An 18638-nucleotide genomic window follows, 5' to 3' on the forward strand; every position below is an offset into this window, starting at 1 on the left:
GGAATCCTCAATTGTAAATAGAAGTCTTCTGCCTCTTCAGCATGCTGTCTTGAGAATCTCCATTCTTTCAGCCGATAACATCTGTCCACTCTTGGGAAATGGCTGGAAGTAAGTGTCCTTTAGCAGTCAGCATTAAGCCCACTAAGTTGCAAAAGCAGTTTCTGACTTACTGTGGCCCAAAGCAATTCCAAAGCTAAAGCAGAGACTATTAGTTTCTTCTCTCCAGACAAAAATGCTTACAACTTCTTTTGGACAGATAGAGCATTTTTCTCTTCTTGGTTAGCCCATTGGCACGGTTCAAGTTCAGTATATGCTTTGGTACGGAATTGTTGGCTTGTAATTCTTCAACTTGTGAAAGAAACTGTTGCTGCTCTAGAATCTTGTAGATTTGATTCAGGTTCGTCTAGCTATATTTTTTCCAGACTTTGCTTAACTCCTGCTTCAGTTCGAACCAACATGCCAGTCCAAAAATCAGGAAATACAACACAGCACAGATGTAGTTCTGTATAACTTGTATTCATACACTATTTCCACCGCTGAAAGATTTTTATCTTAAATTTCTAAGAGGGAAAAAGTAATATATGAGAAAATGACTCACATTATGAATCTTCAGTGATTCCCTGTGACCACTGAGCTAATTCAGGGAATAAAGATTTATGGTTTCTGTAGCTTGTTGCTATGTCCAGGATGTGTTCAGTGATACTTCATTTAAGTGGACTTCATGAATGTGTGCAGCAGCTTTTGTTAAGGAAGGAGATACCAGTGGTAGCCCATATTTGATGGTGTCCTCATGCGGAGTAAATTTTTTTTTTTTTTTAACCTGACCTGGTTAGGGATTAATGAAAAACTGAAGGGTGTTTTTTTTTTTTTTTTTTTTTTTTTTTTTTTTTTTTTTTTTTTTTTAGCAAAGGCAGTTATTTTTCAATTAGCAAAACTAATTTGAGTATTAATGCAGAAACTGTTGCTGTAAGAGTGTGTTTGAGCAGCTGGGGATGCTTGATCATTATCTGGCCAGAACCTAACACAGTGGTCTATATTGGTAAGGTTTGTAGAGGGAAGTCTGTGGGGAGAGATTATTTTAGAATTTAGAGCATGGCTGTATGTACCATTCTGATCCATAAGCTGCTGTCATTTGAGAGATTTCAGTGGGTGAGGGAGAAAAGGAGTTCTGTTTCTGTTCCCTGCCATGAACATATGATATGTATACTGATTTCCAGGAGTCTATTGTAACCTTGTCAGCATTATTTTCCTAGCTGAGTTGAAATTTCAGCATTGTTCCATCTTCTGGATGGTTCCCAAAACTGCTGACAAATAATGTATTATTTCTAATGGAAGCAATGTAGTATAAGAGAAGCAAATAAGGAACCTTTAATAACAACAAAAACACTTCTGATAAAGACCCATTGTGGAAAATTTAGAAAGTGGTGTTCAAGTATTTATTTTTTTGTAAAGACTGAAGTCTCAACCAACTTAATCGAACAGAGAACCTCTTTGAGGTTCTTACGTCATGTCTTTCATTACATTCTACCTGAAGGAGGGAATGGGAAGGCAGTGTGTTCTACATGATTAAGTATTTTGGTTTGCCATTCTCTTATGAGAGCTGAGGGTAATACAACTAAATTTCCTTTTTCAGTAGCCATTAACTGTGAAAGTGCAGTATGGTGAAAAACACATTGGTATGGGACTGAACAGTATCTGTCTGCTCTTAAAGAGTAGAGATAAAGTATTCTCTGTGTTGTAAGTGAATTTTGTACTTCAACTGATACTAGTTTGGCTTCTGTGTTCTTATTGATCTATGAATTCAATTCAAGGTTTCATAGAACCTAATAGAACAGCCCTGCTTTAGATTATCTTACAGGTTAACTTGATCAGCCTAAATTAATTAGATAGGAACAGAAACTTGCTAGTATGATATATCAACCTCTCAGAGAAATGTATGACATTCAGTGGTTAAAAGTTTGGTAAACTCATAATGCAACTAAGACAGTTTGTTGAGAGCAAACAAATGATTCAGCCTTGGGATTTTAGTAGGCATTAAAAGATGCTCAAGATAACTTTATTAGCAAGAGATAGCCTAACTCAAACAAAAATTTAAGTAGCAAGATCTGAAAATCTGTCTTACGTGGGAGATTGGATTTGGTAATTGTGTTGCCCTTCATCTCACAGAGGTTTTCTAATACTTATGAACACATAGCTTTGACTAGTATATACTACCTTCCTGCAGTTTACATAACTAAAGTCTGTGTGTACATAAAGTTTGTGTTGTGTAAATACAGGCTGAAATCTGGGATTTATTAATTTAATTATCTGAAATGTCATAAACTGGCTGCCAAATAAAGGCAGTTAGTTTTCTTTATGTCAGATGAACTACTACTGCTTTTTCTTACATGCATCTGAAGATAGATTTACATACAGAAATCCAGTCTCCTAGAAGTCCAAAGATCAAGGCTCACTTCACCAGCATTCTACGTTGCAGAACACTGCCTCCCTCTACTTCCATTAATGTTAAGTAGTGTATTTCTTCTTGAAGGTTTTTGAAACATAAACAAAATAGGACATAATCTTGCTGAGTTTGCATGCTGCAATTTTTTTATTAGAGATAAGTCAGGTAGCTAGTGTACTGCCTGGCCTGAAAGTAATCCCTAGTTAATGTAGGTGCAGGTGTGCCCAGCATAAATGGCAAATGGTTCTGCTTTGTATATGTTGTAATGGTGCCTCCTGACTTGCAAGCATTGGTTGTGTCCTGGGTCTGTCCCCTCCCAGCTCTTGCTGCAAGAAATTGATACACTGGTCATTGTTAAGTCATTGATTGCAATCTATTAATTATGATGTTCTGTAATGTCTGTTGAAAGTTTAGGTTGCATCTCTTTTTTTCATTACTGTAGTGACTTGTAGTTAGATGCACACTGGGAATTTTGTGTTGCAGGGCTTGACTGAACACTATTGCAGTCCCATGTTAGGAGCACTTCAGTCTTCTGCCATACAGTGGGCCAGGAGACAAAAATGTGTATGTCTCTTGCCATTGCTTATTGTTAAGAGGAGATGGGGACAAATATGCCTTAAATACTAATTCTGTACAGACGTGTCTATTTAAGACTCAACTATAATGCCCTTCCTGAATTCGGGAGCCTGAAGCCAGCTTGGTCTTTTCACACTGGTGATTTGGTGATGAGACTGTGTAGTCAGGAGACAGGATCTAAAATCAAACTGTCTGGTTAGTTATATAACCCAGATCACTCACATTAGCACCAGTCCACTACTGTTTTACAATAGTGAATGTTTCTCATGCAAAAGCCTTTTCTGACTTTGTAAATTTTCTCTGGCATAGTGAATGGGAGAATGCTTGATCTTCCTGATATTGGGGGGGGGGACGGGACGGGACTGCAAAAAGCGGGAAGGGTCTAAGTGAGCAGTTTTAAATGCTACAATTATGAACATTTAGCTTTTTATTAAAGAGGGGCTGTTCTGAACTATGTTCAGAACACTGTACAAGTGTGTATCTGTGCAAGGGAAGGAGTGGAGTACTTCCATGGGAGATAGGTGGCATGGTTTCAAATTTCCATTTTTAAATAAGGCAGAGGGGCATTATTTTTAAATTTGGTACTCCCACACTAATCACGGGCTCTTTTGGGCTCTTTTCCCTCTCCTGGGTTTCTGTGCTAGTTCCTGTTCACAAGGTAAAGTAGAAAGAATAACACCTTCCAGGTTAGTGTCTAAACTTGAATTAAATACAAGGGTAGTCAGAAATTACGAAAGCTGCTGAAAGACTTGGTTAGCAAATTGAGTAAGGCTGGGCAGATGGTATTCCGAGAACACCATGGAAAATATTTTGTTATAATAAAGAACAAATGAAATGGGAAGACTCATGAGGAGAGTTTGAACTACTTATATTGTCACAATCTATAGAATGCCACAACTGTTAGGCAGCATTTAATTCAGCTTCCAAATGGATATGAAGTTCTTAACTCTTGTGATCTCTCTAGAGGACTTGAAGTGGGAACGAATGTCAAGAACTAGATAAAAGATTGTTAAATGTAGCCAGATGTGAAGCTAAAGATATGCATCATCAGCTGATAGGTAATGTGCCTAAAGAAATTGTATGGAAAATTTGAACACAGACTAGGAAAGCACAAGGGTGAGTGTTAATGAGGGTAGGCCAAGGCCTCTGCTTCACATACACTGCTCTGCTTAGTGAGCTGGAAATCTTGTGAGCTCTCTTGTTAGTAGTATGACTAAGACCAGTTCCGCACGGTTTAAATAAGTCTACAGTTCCTAGCAGTTTGGTCTCTTTAGCGTACTGTTCTAGTCCATGTATGAACTCATGACTCTATGACATAGCTTGTAATGCAGGCTAGGAAATATAAGCTAGTGATGAGACCTCGAAATCCTGCCTGAGCTCAAGGTGGGGGAGGGGGTGGGCGTGTGCACACGCATGCATATAGATATAGACATATATGCATAAGAGGGGCACAGTTGTTGAAAAGTTTTTTTTTTTTTTTTAAAAGTTAAAAATGGGTTCTATAGTTATCAGAGCATGCTGTTATTTCTGTGTTCCTGAAAGTTGTGTTTTTGTTTTTTTTTTTTAAATCTTTAACAGCTGTTTTGGTATGGGTATAGGTATATAGTCTCTGTTTCCAGCAATGTACAATGCTTTATAGCCCCACGATGCTATGTGCTGGGTTTACAGCTCATTTCCTTTCAAACTCGGTGTAACTTCCCAAAGGAATGTCTGAGAGGCAGGTTAAGACTCTCCATAATTAGGAGTCTAGAAAGCACACTGAACACAGACAGCTGCGCTGACTGACTGCCTAGAGGACATGCAAAACACATGGAGAGGGGGAAAAAGATAAAAGTCAGGGTAGTAGGGTCTTTCATGTGTAGAACTACAGCAGGTTTTGAGGCACTTTTTCACAGTGTTTTGTTTATCATATGGAAAAGAAACAGGATCATGTAATTATGCATTGTGGGTAGGGACCAGTTCATCGATGTGGTTCTAATTTAGCAAATTATTTCAGCAACCCCTCTCTATTAAAATAGAGATTTTATTTTCCTCCTGGCCTTTAGCTCAGAGGAGAACATTAAGCTTTAGCATACTGTATAAAACCAGTAACTGTTAATCCACAGTGTGGTTATAGCAATGTATGACACCTTCACATTTTCAAAGTACCCCAGGTTCCTTTCTGTGGTGACGATATGGCCTTCTGAAACTCAAGACAGACATGACATTTTCCATTAGTGACAGAGTCATTAACATGATTGTTTTTAACACTCCAGGAGGTTGTTCTAATATATGAAATTTATTCCCCACTATTAAAAATATGACATAAACGATTAATAAACTTAGCTGAAAGCAGATGGTAATGGCAGCACATGGTTGCCTGCCCCACCAACCCAAATGCAGCATTTTCAGTCTTTGAAACACATGAGAAATTTAATTGCATCCTTTTTATTTCAAATGCAGGAAAATTCCCTGAGTAAGCAGAGTTTTAATTAAATAAATGTGTCCAGAACTTAAAATAAACCTGTGGAACAAGTTCACAGAGCTGACAGTGCTCTAGAGATGGCAGTTTCTTTGGCCCAGGGAAGCAAAGGCCTTTCAGAAGCTCTTTTATTATTCATTTCCAACGCTTCACGATGCGGTGTCATCAGCCTCCTTCAGTATAGCTGTCTCCCCAACATCCACATCTCTCTGACTGATCTCTGGGTTCTGAATTCCTGTTTGACTGCTCTGCCACAAAAGGGATTTTTCATACTTGGTCTTAAAAAGCAATCCGTGACCTGAAGAGGGAAGGATGAGTAGAAGAACGAAACAGAAGGGAAAAAAAAAAGGAAACTGAAACGAACACACTGGAAAACAGAACAACTCTTTCCCTGTAGCTAGAAAAAATGGGTCCTAATGGTCTGGTCTGGAAAGAACAGATCCCCAGGTCTTGGAAGAAGAACTACCGCACACACTAGGAAGAGCATACGCTTAATTGTACTCTATATGTTTTTAGCTAGCTATGGATGTAGAATTTAACACTTTTTCCCTCCTCCCTCCCCTTCTCTCCCTCCACTTAGAATAACAACTATACTATATACAGAGATGAGACATTTGCTCAGTGATGTCCAAGGACAAACTTGATAGGAACAGCTGCACTTACCAGGACAGTCTGCTGTTTCTTTGAATGCTCTTTTCTTACAGCAGCCACGGCACATGTTAAACACACATTTATTGCCCTGGGTGAGGTGGTGGTGTAAAGAAGCTTGTATCAGTGAGAATAAATTCATTATTTAACCATAATAAGCAACAACAATACAGCTCTGTACATTCAAACCTTTGGAAAACAGCTGGACTCATACACTAGCCAGTCACACCTCTGTCTAATGAAGATGACAGAGCTTATGTCACAGAGAGTGAGGAGGATGGTGACATAGCTATTAGTGATAGCTTATGCAGAGAAACAAAAATAATAAAAAATAAATAAATCCACTGTCCACTTCTGCAACAGCACTAAGCTGTTGGGCAGCCCAAATTACATACCATAAGCAGGCAAATGTCATAAGCACTTTGGAACAAGAGTTATGATATTTGTTACGGTTGAGCTTGCTATATTTCTCTAGAAAAGTACTACGTGAAACAAGGTGCCTGACAGAGATGCTTGGTACCATCTGCAACTGTGCCTAAAATACGTAAATGTTACCACATCAATTACTTCCCTTTTTTTTCAGACTAAATACACTAAAGTATATACTAAAATATAAGGTATACCCTTCTACAGGGGAGGGCAGTAACTCAGCTGGATATTTTACAGCTTGCAGACTAGGTGTCTCGAATGCTTTGGCTTACACATGCTTAATAAGCTTTAAGTAATTTTTTCCCCCCACCAATTATTTTTTTTTTTTTAAACCTTCTCTCTGGCCATTACATGACAGAGCTTAGAAACTTAGCAGCTAGGAAAAAAAAATACAGACCAATTCTAAAGACTTGAAGGGCAGCCTGCAACATTACAATGATGGAAAGGCAAAACAAAAATGAGTCCAAGCCCCATTTCAAACGATCATGGTTGAAGCACTAAGCTGTGTTAACTGGCCAGCTTCATGGAAGCTGGAAGTGCTTTAACAGACACTGGCACTGACTTACCTTAGGGTTCCCACATTGATCACATTTTGCGTATTTGGCTGCAAAAGACAGAGACCTGATTTTAGGAATAGTGTTTTCATATGGAAAGAGTAAATTCAAAAATTCAGGATCATACAAAGCTTGGTGCCTCTCTCTCCAACCAGAGGGGGACTCTTTGAGATAGAAATACAGCACTTCAAAGAATTGTGCAAAGAAGGTAAAAGATATATTGAATTTCACAGTGTGTCTAAGCTATATACATAACAGCTATAAACATAAAAGTTTTAAATTTCAGGTCTAGTGCAAAAGAGGAGGAAAATTGCTTGAAATGCACATGCAATTTCAATTTCAAATACTAGCAACTGATAAAATTTAATTTATAAAGCATTTGGAGCTTAAAAAGTTGCTTGTAGTGGACATCCACCTACTTCTTTGATGATTAGATATCTTTCCTAATGAACACAATTTGAATAAATGTTGCCTAGTACCAAAGTTTTCCTATAATGCCCCATCTTTAAAAAGAAGCTTCTACAACTACATAGACAAGAAGAAAATAGTAGCGACTTATGTTAAAGCTAATACCAGCAACTTCCCATGTATACATGTATATGCCAATAGATGGAACTTACGTTTTAAAGATGGATCAAAGCTTTTATTTGGATTTCTTAACTTCTTTTTTTGCTTATTCTTTGATAGAAGCTCAGAATTTCCATCTTCATCCTCTTCCAGAGCACGTTTCCCTCGCACACCTTTTTCAGTCCCCCTGGTTCCATTCTCCTTGCATCTCTCCTTTGGCCTGAAATGGTGTACATCATTATAAGTTGGCTGAAGGGAAGATGTTCCCTACAATGAGCAACATCCCCATAAACAAAACAATAATCAAGAAAATAAAGAAAAAGCCACAATAAGTATAATGAAGAGTTTTCATTTGTTTTCAAATGTATGTAAGTTCCTAGAACAGAACTGAAGGACTCTGCACTGACAGCATGAGCAAGAAACGCATATGTGTATCTGGTCATGTTAAAATAGATAACTCACCCTGGCCTGATGTATGGCTGACAGATCCAGTGGAAAAAAGGTAACCCTTCTTTTGGCTTTTCTCCTTCTTTCTGATTAGCTATTTCTTCCTGCAGCGTAGAGATAAAGTCAGTTTTCCTGTAGTTCTCAGGAAATATTCTAAATAATGCCTCAAACTCCAGGAAACCACAAAGAGTAATTTAAAATAACTGCTACTGACAGTTAAATGTAGTCAAAAAACCTCTAGTAAGACAGATGAAATGAAGATTTGTAACTCCTAAATCGGCTTTCTCCAATGTAAAGCTGTTTGGGCTTAAGGGGCTGGTACTGTAGTAAGCTACCCATATCACAGTTCGTAAGCCTCAAAGTTCCAATGAGGTGGCTAACAGACATCAACGGTATGGGAACATCAATGGGAACATACATGGTATGTTCCCACCAAATACAGACAGAGTTGTTCTAGGAGATTAGGGCCCATCTTGGTACCTGGCATCGTAGCTTCAACTCCCTGTTGACATCTACAATTCCCTCTAGAGTCTTCACTTTTGCTAATTCTTCACGCAGCTGCTGGTAAACTTGAAGCCTGAGACAAATCCAAAACATCAAGTCACGTTTATTCATTATTGCTAGTCTAAGGAGATCATCTAAAAATGTCTTTTATAAAAAGCTTTTTACAGATTTTTCTCACTGCATTTGTCTGTGGTAGCAGCTTATCTTCTTTCTTGTGCACAGACACCTGCTACTCTTGCAGGTAAATAGTTGCAAGTTTGGGCACATAAACAAGGTACTCTAAGATAAACAAACATAAACATACCATGCATCAGCTACTCAGTAACTGCCATTGACCACGCTCTTACTCCACAATAAATGTGAGATAGCTTGCCTCACAATGAACGAGAAGTTAGTTAACTCATGTTTACCAAAGTGCATGTGTGCATATAGGCACCACACAGTAGCAGATGTGCTGCAAGCTCACACCTTCGCTTCTCGCGTGGTAACTTGTTCATTTCCCAAGCCTCATTTCCCTGTAGTGAAGGTTAAAGGCTTCAGACCACATTCTCTCCAGGTAGGTCCAGGAAAGAAAACCTTGCAACATACTAATTCAGATCAGACAAATTCTTGTATAGAATCATAGAAACACAAGGTTGGAAAGGACCTACAAGATCATCTAGTCCAACTGTCCTCCTATCACCAATACTACCCACTAAGCTACTAAATTATATCTTGTATAGAAAAACCAGATGCTTGTTAAGCAGGAATACACCTGAAAACATGAAGTGCTTTCTGGAGATACTCACGTGTGATGCCAGAGCTTGAAGAGATGAGCCCTAACATAAGACAGTGGACAAGGGTACTTCTGCACTATCTCCAGATACTCCTCAGCCATCTCCCACACCAATGGGTTTCGGCCCTCAAACAAAGCTGGATTATGAAGATTACCTTCTAGGGAATGAAAAGAAACACTCAAACTTTCATTTCAGGATTGTAATGGACAACAAAATCTGGGCTCTGTAGTTAACCAGCTCTGTTGTGATTGTTCTGGCCAGTCACGGACACATCAGCCACAAAGAGGAACAAAGGGTTCATAAATTCTAGCCTGACTTCAGGATACTATATTTCACTGTATAATTCTTAATTGAGCACAATAGATGATACCTAATTAAAATATTAACCACAAAGGCATCTAACCTTTCCACAAAAACTTTCAATAAAAGAGAAATCAATGCTTTTCTTGGCCAGTGGTTAAATATTTAGACGATGGTATGTCCGTACTCTCATTTGTTTGGCTTAAGTTTGCCAATACAGCATCTCACTATGCCTTGCTCTAGGAGTTTGATAAACCTTTTGTTAACCTGTGTTTTCCTAAAAATAAGATTTGACAATGTCTCAGGCATCATGTTTCATTGCTTTAACTGTGCAAGTGACTGGAAGCTTTTTCTGATGTCTGTCCTATCTTCTTGTAGCAAGTAATACCACTTCTTTCTTATCCCAAACAAATACAAATCAGCTGCATCTTAATCAGTGGACACACTTACTGCATCAAGACCCATTCAAAAACTATTCCACCGATTAACCGATGCTCTGGAAATATTCCCAGACAGGCATCCTGTATGTCTTTGTCACGTAATTAGACTCGAGCTATCCACTCAATGGTACTACAAGTTCAACACAACAATTCTTACTGTAAAGTGCTTCCTGGTCCTGGTAAGAGATATCCAGTGTAAGAGGATAGAGAAAGGCCACTCAGCTTTCAATCTAAGTTGTTCACCATGCCAGCCTGATGTAGGCTTTTATTAAATGTGTATGGGGCTGCTAAAGAGAGTAAGAAACAGTTTGTATCCTCACCTATTAACAGTAAAAGCTCATTTTCTTTACCTGCAGTCATGACACCATGCACTCCTGTCTTACGGATACATTCTTCCACATCACTGAGACACTGGATGTTTCCATTTGCAAACACAGGAATGCTCACGGCTTTTCTATACCAGTGAATAAAACAGATGCATAATATTGAGAATTAGGAAGGACTCTTTAGAGTCAATCCAGAAGTCCTACTCCTGTCACACAAATTCACGCTTCGGTGCCATTGCACTCACTGCTTAAAGAAAAAAAATCGCCCTTCATAGTGTGCTAGCAGAAATACATTAAGATTGGTACTGCTCACTAACCTGACAGCTTGAATGTGCTCCCAGGATGCCACGCCAGCAAGTGGTCCCTTCTGTTCTTTAGTACGGCCATGGACAGTCAGCAGCTAGAACACAAAGCTCCATTTACTTTTTAAGTGTATGAACCACTGGAACAAATCCACTGACAAAAGATTTCCTTTAACCCCATGCATTTCATGGATGCTACTGAATTCCCAGTGCTATTTAAAAAGTGCAGGGCTGTTGGTATCATGGAAAGGTACCAATGAAGTCCTGGGCTTCATTCATCTTGCTGCTCCATGGCACGATAAGGTCTTATCTTGGGAGAACCTATGGATTTCCTATTGCATTGGCTCCTGTTTGTGATACATTGATCTGGCATTGCCCTCAGCAGAAGGCCTAAACACTGGCAGTACTGTCTCTAACTACAGACTGCCTCTGAAATTAAATCCCAGAAGGTTTGCTTATTTCTTAACTGGTGGTGGCAACCTTTGGTACTAGTGGTTTTTTATTTATATATATATATATATATATACACACACACATATATATCCCTGTGTATTTCATACATTCACACTGCTTCCTGCAGTTCTTTGGTAGACTGAGGTGCTCACCCACAGTGAAAGATGTCACATGGTGAAGTGATTACAATAGAGACGGAACTCATGACCTGTTCCATATCACACTACTGAACTGCTTGCTGCCTATGACTGCTAATATATACAATCACATTGTACCCCATTTTCCTTGTCTGTAAAACAATGTAGCCTACTCATCTCCACAGTACATCAAAATCTGGTCACAAGATGCTTTATACAGAGACATGTGTCCAATGCAAAAGTACAGGGAGCAGCTGCCTCCTTACCTGGCAGCCAGCTTTCTCCAGCATCTGCGCATACTTCACTGTCTTGTCAATTTCTGGGAAAACACGGATTTTGCATGTGATGGGAACAGAGAGCTTCTCGTTAGCCAGCAAAACTGGGAAAGATTGAAAAGACAGGTAAGTGGGCTGCACAATGCTATGAAGAGTGCCTATTCTCAAGATCAGATACTGGGTGTGGTATGGAAAAAGCTTGAAAAGTTAATGCTATGCAATTCTCACAGCTTAAACGATGAGCAATGTCCTCTGCAATCCTTATTGTAGAGGTTCATCAACTGATAGTAAACGATGCACAAAACCTGCATTCTAATAAGGAGGCATTAAATGCTCAGCATTTAATAGATCTAACTCTTCCACCAAATTTACCCTTCACTCTCAAAGACCTCCCCCCTCAAATCTTAACCACTGATACAGGTCTACTACTGTCACAGCGTGTTGCGTCCCTCCTTCTCTGCCAACAACATTAACACTTGCCTAGATTTCCTACTAGAGATCCTTTGCTTCTATATAAATTATCATCCAAATAATTATGAGTAGAGCCTTGTCCATGACAACCAGCAGCTCATTGACTGTTCATGCTGGGGGCACCAGTACATGCTAGGGCCACACAGCTGGAATGCAACTTTGCAGAAAAGGACCTAGGAGTCCTGGTGGACACCAAGTTGAACATGAGTCAGCAGTGTGCCCTTGCCACTAAGAAGGTTAACAGTATTCTTGGATGCAGTAGGCAAAGTATCACCAGCAGCTCGAAGGAGGTGATTCTTCCACTCTACTCATCGTTGGTGGGGCTGCAACTGAAGTGCTGTGTCCAGTTCACCTCCCCTTCCTCCCCCCCAGTACAACAGAGACATGGACATACTGGAAAGAGTCCAATGTAGGGCCACTTGGACTGTAAAGGGACTGGAGCATCACTCCTATGAAGAAAAGATGAGAGAGGGGGGACTGTTTAGTCTAGAAAAGGGAAGGCTTGGGAGGATCTCATCAATGTCTATAAATACTTTAAGGGAGCCTGCAATGAAGACAAAGTCAGGCTCTTGTCAGTGGTGCCCAGTGCCAGGAAAAGAGGTATTGGGTACAAACTGGAACACAAGAGGTTCCATCCAAAAATCAGGAAGCACTTTACTGTGTAGGTGACAGAGCACTGGAACAAGTTGCCCAAAGAGGTTGTGGAGTCTCCTTCTTTGGAGAACTTTAAAAGCCATCTGGAATCAGTCCTGTGCAACCTGCCCTAGGTGTCCCTGTATGCACAGGAGGAGTTGGACCAGATGACCTCCAGAGGTCCCTTCCAACCTCAACCATTCTTTGACTGAGGTAGGTTGTGATCCCAGTCAAATAGGAAACAAATGGGTCAGGGTAAAATCTACAACATCATGTTAAACTTCCATAGTCTTTACACAGGGCATGGAATTGGAATGCTACCAAAAAGAGGGCTAATGAAAACAGCCAAAAGAAAATGCTGAGCAGTGGCATGCCTGAAATTCTATTTTCTTCCAGAGCTTAGATGTATAACGCATGAAGGCACCAGTTTTCTTCTCATTGAAATCCTAGAAGTTCTAGCGATCAGTACTTCCTACCATGCTTTTGAAGGAGCAAGTGAGGTGTATACACGTCCAAGCAGAAAACGGTACTGTGTGGAGAAGGAGGAAGAGGCAGAAGCTTTGCCCAGCTCTTACAGAATAGCCTAATAAGACAACTCTTACAAACCAAATGCCCTGTGTTCTCTTCGCACCTTGAGGCTGTTCTGATTTACATCTTTCACTCCAAAAAGAAGCACCCTAACAACCGCATTACGTGGCAGGCAAAAAAGCATTGTCTATCTTTCTAGGTTCCCAGCAGTGTCTTTTTTCTGTACATCATTCAAGATTCCCTGGACTACAGGGAACACAACAGAAGTAAGAGTCTATAATGTCACAGTTCAGATACTTGCTTTGTGGGGGGAAGACATTCTTTGCTCTACACAATGATCAAAAGCTTTCTTAAAAAGAAAGCAGTTCCAAATGTATTTATTTACATATAAATATATGTATATATATACACACACAATATTGTTCACAACCACTACCAATATCCCAAGAACACCCTACACAAGTTTGAAGAAGAGAGGCATAATTTGTTAAGACGTGGACGGAAAAAGTACACTGAGCTGATGACAAAAGGGCAACTGTAATGCCAGAAAGAAAAACTCTCCCTGGTACTTGAGAACTTCAAAGTGAAAAAGTAAGGTGCTGAGTATTCTCCTGTTTCTAGAGGTGAAGAGCCACTAAGCCATCACTAGACTGGGACTTAAATCACTCCCTTTCACCTAATGTGAAAGGTACCAAAGTCTTTTAGCAGACCTAGTTTGTAGTGGGATATCATAAAGTACCACGAGGGTGCCATTGGAATACAAATACAGTAATAAAATAAATAACCCCCCCAACCTTCCTCAAATAAACCTGCTGCACCCCTTATCCCCACAAAAATTAAGCCTCCTCTTACTGATGAATTCATCCCATTCCCTCTCAAATTAAGCCTCTGAAGTGAGGCCTTTCTAAAGACTTACTCATTCTCTGGAGAAGATCCCATTCCTCTTGCAGAAATGCTCCATAGTGACCTATAATAAAATAGCATATGACAGACTTGCGTGGAACAGTAAGGTTCTGAAGTATACAGCTTTCAGAAACATTCACACACAAAGATACAGATACTGATGCCTCACTGGCAGAAATAGATTTGTTCTGTCCTTCCCAAACTGGAGGAGTTGGATTGTTCTGTTTCCCATACTGTCCTAGATTTACTACACTGGTTCTGGCTTTTGAAATACAGCTACCTTTGCAATACTCTTAAGGGTTCAGCAGGTTTTATCCTCTTATATGCTAACGTGAATAAACTCTGTGCATGTATCAAGGAAACAGGAGACACTAAGTGACAGCTTAGTAGTATTTTAAATGTAGTTTTTTTTTTTTTAATTTAGGCTCTTTGATTGAAATCAGAAAAAAAAAAATCAAGCTCTTGCTAAAAATGAAATTTTTGAAGAATATTCTAGATGTAAGAGCGATCACTCAATAGAAGTAGGAATTATTAGTATACCTAATTTTGCTTTAGGTACTACAAATCTGTACCTATTAAAGTGGATGCAATTAAGTCTGATTTCAACAGTACTGCAGTCACCCACACCAAGGCTTAATTTGATCTTTTTGATGTCTCACTGCCAAAGTACACATTTAAAACACGCAATTTCTCTGTTTATCCAGGGCTCAGATTTGCACATACCTCTCTTTGCAATCATCTGGGGACAACCCAAATTTAGGTCTATGGCATCACAATAATCCTGAGCCAACAGTGCTGCTTGGACAAACACTTCAGGGTCATTGGCACAGAACTGAGAAAGACAAAAACAAGTGGAAAAATCAGGCAATAGCTTTTTTTCAAGTACTGATAACATTATGATATACTTACAAAGCAACCAGTTGCTACAGAAAATGGGCATAATATACACAGTTCATAACAACTGTAATTTCTCAAAAAGATCTGTGACACCAGCTAAAGAGTCTCAAATTTCAAATGACAAAATTAGAAAGATAAGCATCAAGAGGCAAAGAAATATTTGCAGAGTATTTTACATGTGGCACCCATCAATAAGAGGAAACAACTCTTCAAATTCCCCATACAACAAACAGCTGAAGCATTTGAATACATAAAAAGTAATGCAGAAGAAATGAGTTACCAATGGTGTCTGTCTCAGGGTCTTGAGACAATCAAACTTTGTAGATACTAATAAATACCATTGCCTCTAAACTGAATTGATCTGTGCAGAATGTGAAATAGAGACATTGGGCTGTTAATCAAATGCTTGGTCACAAAAATAATTAACTTTACGCTTAAAACATTGAGAAAACATTGATGTGTTACAATTACCTTAATTTGAAGCGGTTTTGTTGAAGAGGATAGAGGCAGACCATTCCTCACAAGTATGCTTTTAAACAGATTTTCTAAAATGTTTTATTAACAAAAAATAATCCACCGTATCTTTAAATTTAAATAATATGGATTTAAACTGAAACAAATATATAAAAAAGCATTACTTAAACCCCGTAACACTTTACAAATCACAGCTGACACTGACCAAAGCCAGGAAAGTCATTTGCCTTCTCTGAAATGACAGAAAACCTCCAACCAAGCCACATTAATGTGTATTTTTACATGGAAAATAAATGCTCCAGGGAACAATGGGCTCATATATATCTCTGCCTGATCTACTTCCCAGTGCCTGTGACAAAACCCAAGCCTGTCCAGAAGTATAAGAAACAATAGTCAGGTAACAGAAAAGAGTACTGAATAAAGAAGCTCTGTGATGGCAGATAACCAAGGTACCCTGTAGAAAAGAGGGTGTGAAGAACAAAGTAGATGAAAGCTTTACTTTCTGAATGAGAAAGAGGGACTAAGTTTGCTGTCTCCTTTCAGTGCATTCTGATGGAATCATAGAATATCCTGAGTTGGAAATACCCCACTAGGATTATCTGTCAAACTTCTGGCTCTGCACAGGACACCTATAAATCAAACTGTATGTCTGAAAGTGTTGTCAAAATGCTTCTTGCACTCTGACAGGCTTGGTGCTGTGAATTCTTCCCTGGGGAGCCTGGTTGAGTGCCCAATCACCTTTTCCTAACATCCAGCCTGAACCTCTCCTGTCGCAGTTCCATGCCATTCCCTGAGGTCTTGTCACTGTCACCAGAGAGAAGAGCTGTCCGTCCATTCCCCTTGTGAGGAGGCTGTAGGCTGCCATGAGGCCTTCCATCAGTCGCCTCTTTTCTAAGCTGAACAATCCAACTGAATTCAGCTGCTCCTCAGCTATCTTCACGTCTAGACTCTACACCATCTCTGTCACTTCCCTTTGGACACTTTAGGTCCTCCTTATAATTGTTGTTGCCCAAAACCACACGCAGTACTCAAGGTGAGGGCACACCAGCATAGAGCAAAGTGGGATGGTCACTCCCTTTGGCTAGCAATGTCATGCCTGATGCACTCTGGCAGCTGCCAGGGCACGCTGCTGGCTCATAGTCATAATCACACCATTCCTCTGCTCACACTGACTGTCTTTCCCTGCATTATTCTCCAGCTCTATAGGCCCCTCCCTCATTGGGATAGAGTGGTAAGAAGTACCCAGACCTCACACAGCACTAATAAGACAAGCTTAAAGGGGTGTACTTTTTCTTGCATTTGCTCTTCTGTCTCTTACTATAGCTAAGCACTGAGATTGTGGTTTCAGAGACACGTTCAAAAAACTGTGATTCTCCTAGAGTGGTACAAGATCTGGAACAAGCCTTGACTCCAGAAAAGACCAACTGCGGTCTATCTCCAAAGACAAGGTGCAGAGAACTAACACCGTTTTAGAAGTTTAGTGCTTCAGGTCTGTCATACTCTACTTCTCTGTCATACTCTACAACCACTTTGAAATCTGTGTAAAATCGACTAGTTTGTCCTCGTGAAGGTTTGGAGAACGTCTGAATGTACGAACACAAGAGGGTGGATGACAAGGGCAAGGGCACATTTGGCAGCGTTGAGTTACTTCTGCACTGTTGCCAAGAGCACACTGCAAGGCGAACCCCCGGGAAGCTCTGCCCGGCAGTCCCCGCCGCTGCCGGCGGCGCTAGGGCTGGCCCGGTAGGCGCTGCCGACTCGGGAGCGAACCGAGCGGTCGGTCCCGGCGCTCACCTGCACGATGAGCGGGCGGTCCTCAGGACAGGCCTCGCCGTAGAGGTTCTCGCGGCGGTAGTTGGCGTCCCTGAGGAAGACCTGGGCATGCAGCATCGGCGTGTAGCAGAGCTGGGCACCGTGGCGGCGGCTCAACAGCCTCCAGGCCAGCTCGCTCTGGTCCACCATGGGCGCCACCACGTAGTGGGCGCTCCGCAGCGTCTCCCGCCAGAAAGCCTCCCCGCGCAGCTTCGGCATCTCCCGCCCGCGCGGCGCTGCGGCAGCTGCCGCCTCACGCCGCTGTACCGGGACTCGCAACCGCCGCCTGAGGCCTGGAGGCGGGCGCGAACGCCGAGCCCTGGCAGGGCACAGAGGCGGCCGGACGGTGCAACCGCCATCTCCCTCCGGCCGGCTCAGCAGTGCAGCTGCGCACCGTCCCCTCCGGAAACCTCAGCATTACCGGCAGGGGCCGCGCGCGGAGGAGTCCTCACGGTGAGGTCCTCGCCCCCGGGAAGCAGCGTGGGGCTCGTGCTCCCTGTGTCTACGGTCGCGGAGGGCGGTACCGGCCGGGACGTTACAGGACAGTTCCGCTCCGTGGCCCTGCGTAGCCACGCGCCGCCCCAGCCTGTGGGGCAGCCGCCGTGACGGCGGGCACAGGCGGCCTCACCGCCGGCGCCCGGGAGCGGTGCCACTGCTAGTGGGGCTCTCCCGCGGCCCGCTGTGATCCACCACGAAAAGCCCCGTCCGCCGGTCGTGCCTCCCGTGGCGCGACCTGTGCAGCAGTACGTGCCCGGAGCCGTTCTGCACCCCGTGGTAGCGGGCAGCACACCCATCTTTCCCCAGTGCAGTGCCCAAGTCCTGAGAAATATCTTTGGTCTTGCACTTCCTCCTCTGTCCCCAGCACATGCCATAGTGAAGGGGTTGTTGACTATTATGTGAACTCGGACTGAACGAGGGACCTCACTTATCCTCGAAGTTACGAAAGTAATGGATAGGTACCACCAGCACAGAGAAGTGGAATGAGCCACTGCACCAAACTACTTATGTGACAAAACTACACTTCTGCATCAATTTAGAAAACTACTGATCACCACAGGGGTGACACAGGGCAGGATTTCCCATCAGCGAGTATGTTCAGGAAAGTAAAAATAAAAAAATGCCACATTTCTACTCATATCAATGTAACTTATTTAGTCATAGTGTTAGACTATTTTTTCCTCAAAAGAGAGAAAATTGAAAAAAATCGTTCCAGTATAGTCTAAGAGGGGTTCTACCTACTCTCCAGTTGTTCAGGAGTCTGCTAGAGCTTGTCTCCTGACAG

At 41.5% G+C, this 18638-nt stretch overlaps 1 protein-coding gene across 1 annotated transcript; it reads right to left on the reverse strand.

Annotated features, from left to right (window-relative positions):
- Positions 1-5278: 5278 nt before the first annotated feature.
- DUS1L (dihydrouridine synthase 1 like) lies at positions 5279-17603 on the reverse strand. The gene is made up of 13 exons (XM_032199626.1): positions 17339-17603; positions 14897-15005; positions 14187-14237; positions 11630-11742; positions 10789-10871; positions 10496-10599; positions 9418-9562; positions 8606-8702; positions 8141-8229; positions 7732-7898; positions 7124-7161; positions 6144-6219; positions 5279-5778 (listed from the first exon to the last, which is right to left on the reverse strand). Exons 1-13 carry the CDS (start codon positions 17573-17575, stop codon positions 5630-5632), a joined length of 1458 nt encoding a protein of 485 aa, XP_032055517.1. The 5' UTR covers positions 17576-17603; the 3' UTR covers positions 5279-5629.
- Positions 17604-18638: the final 1035 nt, after the last annotated feature.

The sequence above is a fragment of the Aythya fuligula genome, chromosome 18, assembly GCF_009819795.1.
Source record: "Aythya fuligula isolate bAytFul2 chromosome 18, bAytFul2.pri, whole genome shotgun sequence".
Classification (NCBI taxonomy): domain Eukaryota; kingdom Metazoa; phylum Chordata; class Aves; order Anseriformes; family Anatidae; genus Aythya; species Aythya fuligula.

What these genes read in the sequence shown, in the direction of transcription:
- DUS1L (XM_032199626.1), bottom strand. Translation starts at nt 17,575, where the DNA reads ATGCCGAAGCTGCGCGGGGAGGCTTTCTGGCGGGAGACGCTGCGGAGC. An exon ending in ACCGCCCGCTCATCGTGCAG is followed by an intron (nt 15,006 to 17,338) that starts GTGAGCGCCGGG and finishes TGTCTTTCTCAG; the next exon opens with TTCTGTGCCAATGACCCTGA. An exon ending in TTCAAGCTCTGGCATCACAC is followed by an intron (nt 8,703 to 9,417) that starts GTGAGTATCTCC and finishes GATTTGTCTCAG; the next exon opens with GCTTCAAGTTTACCAGCAGC.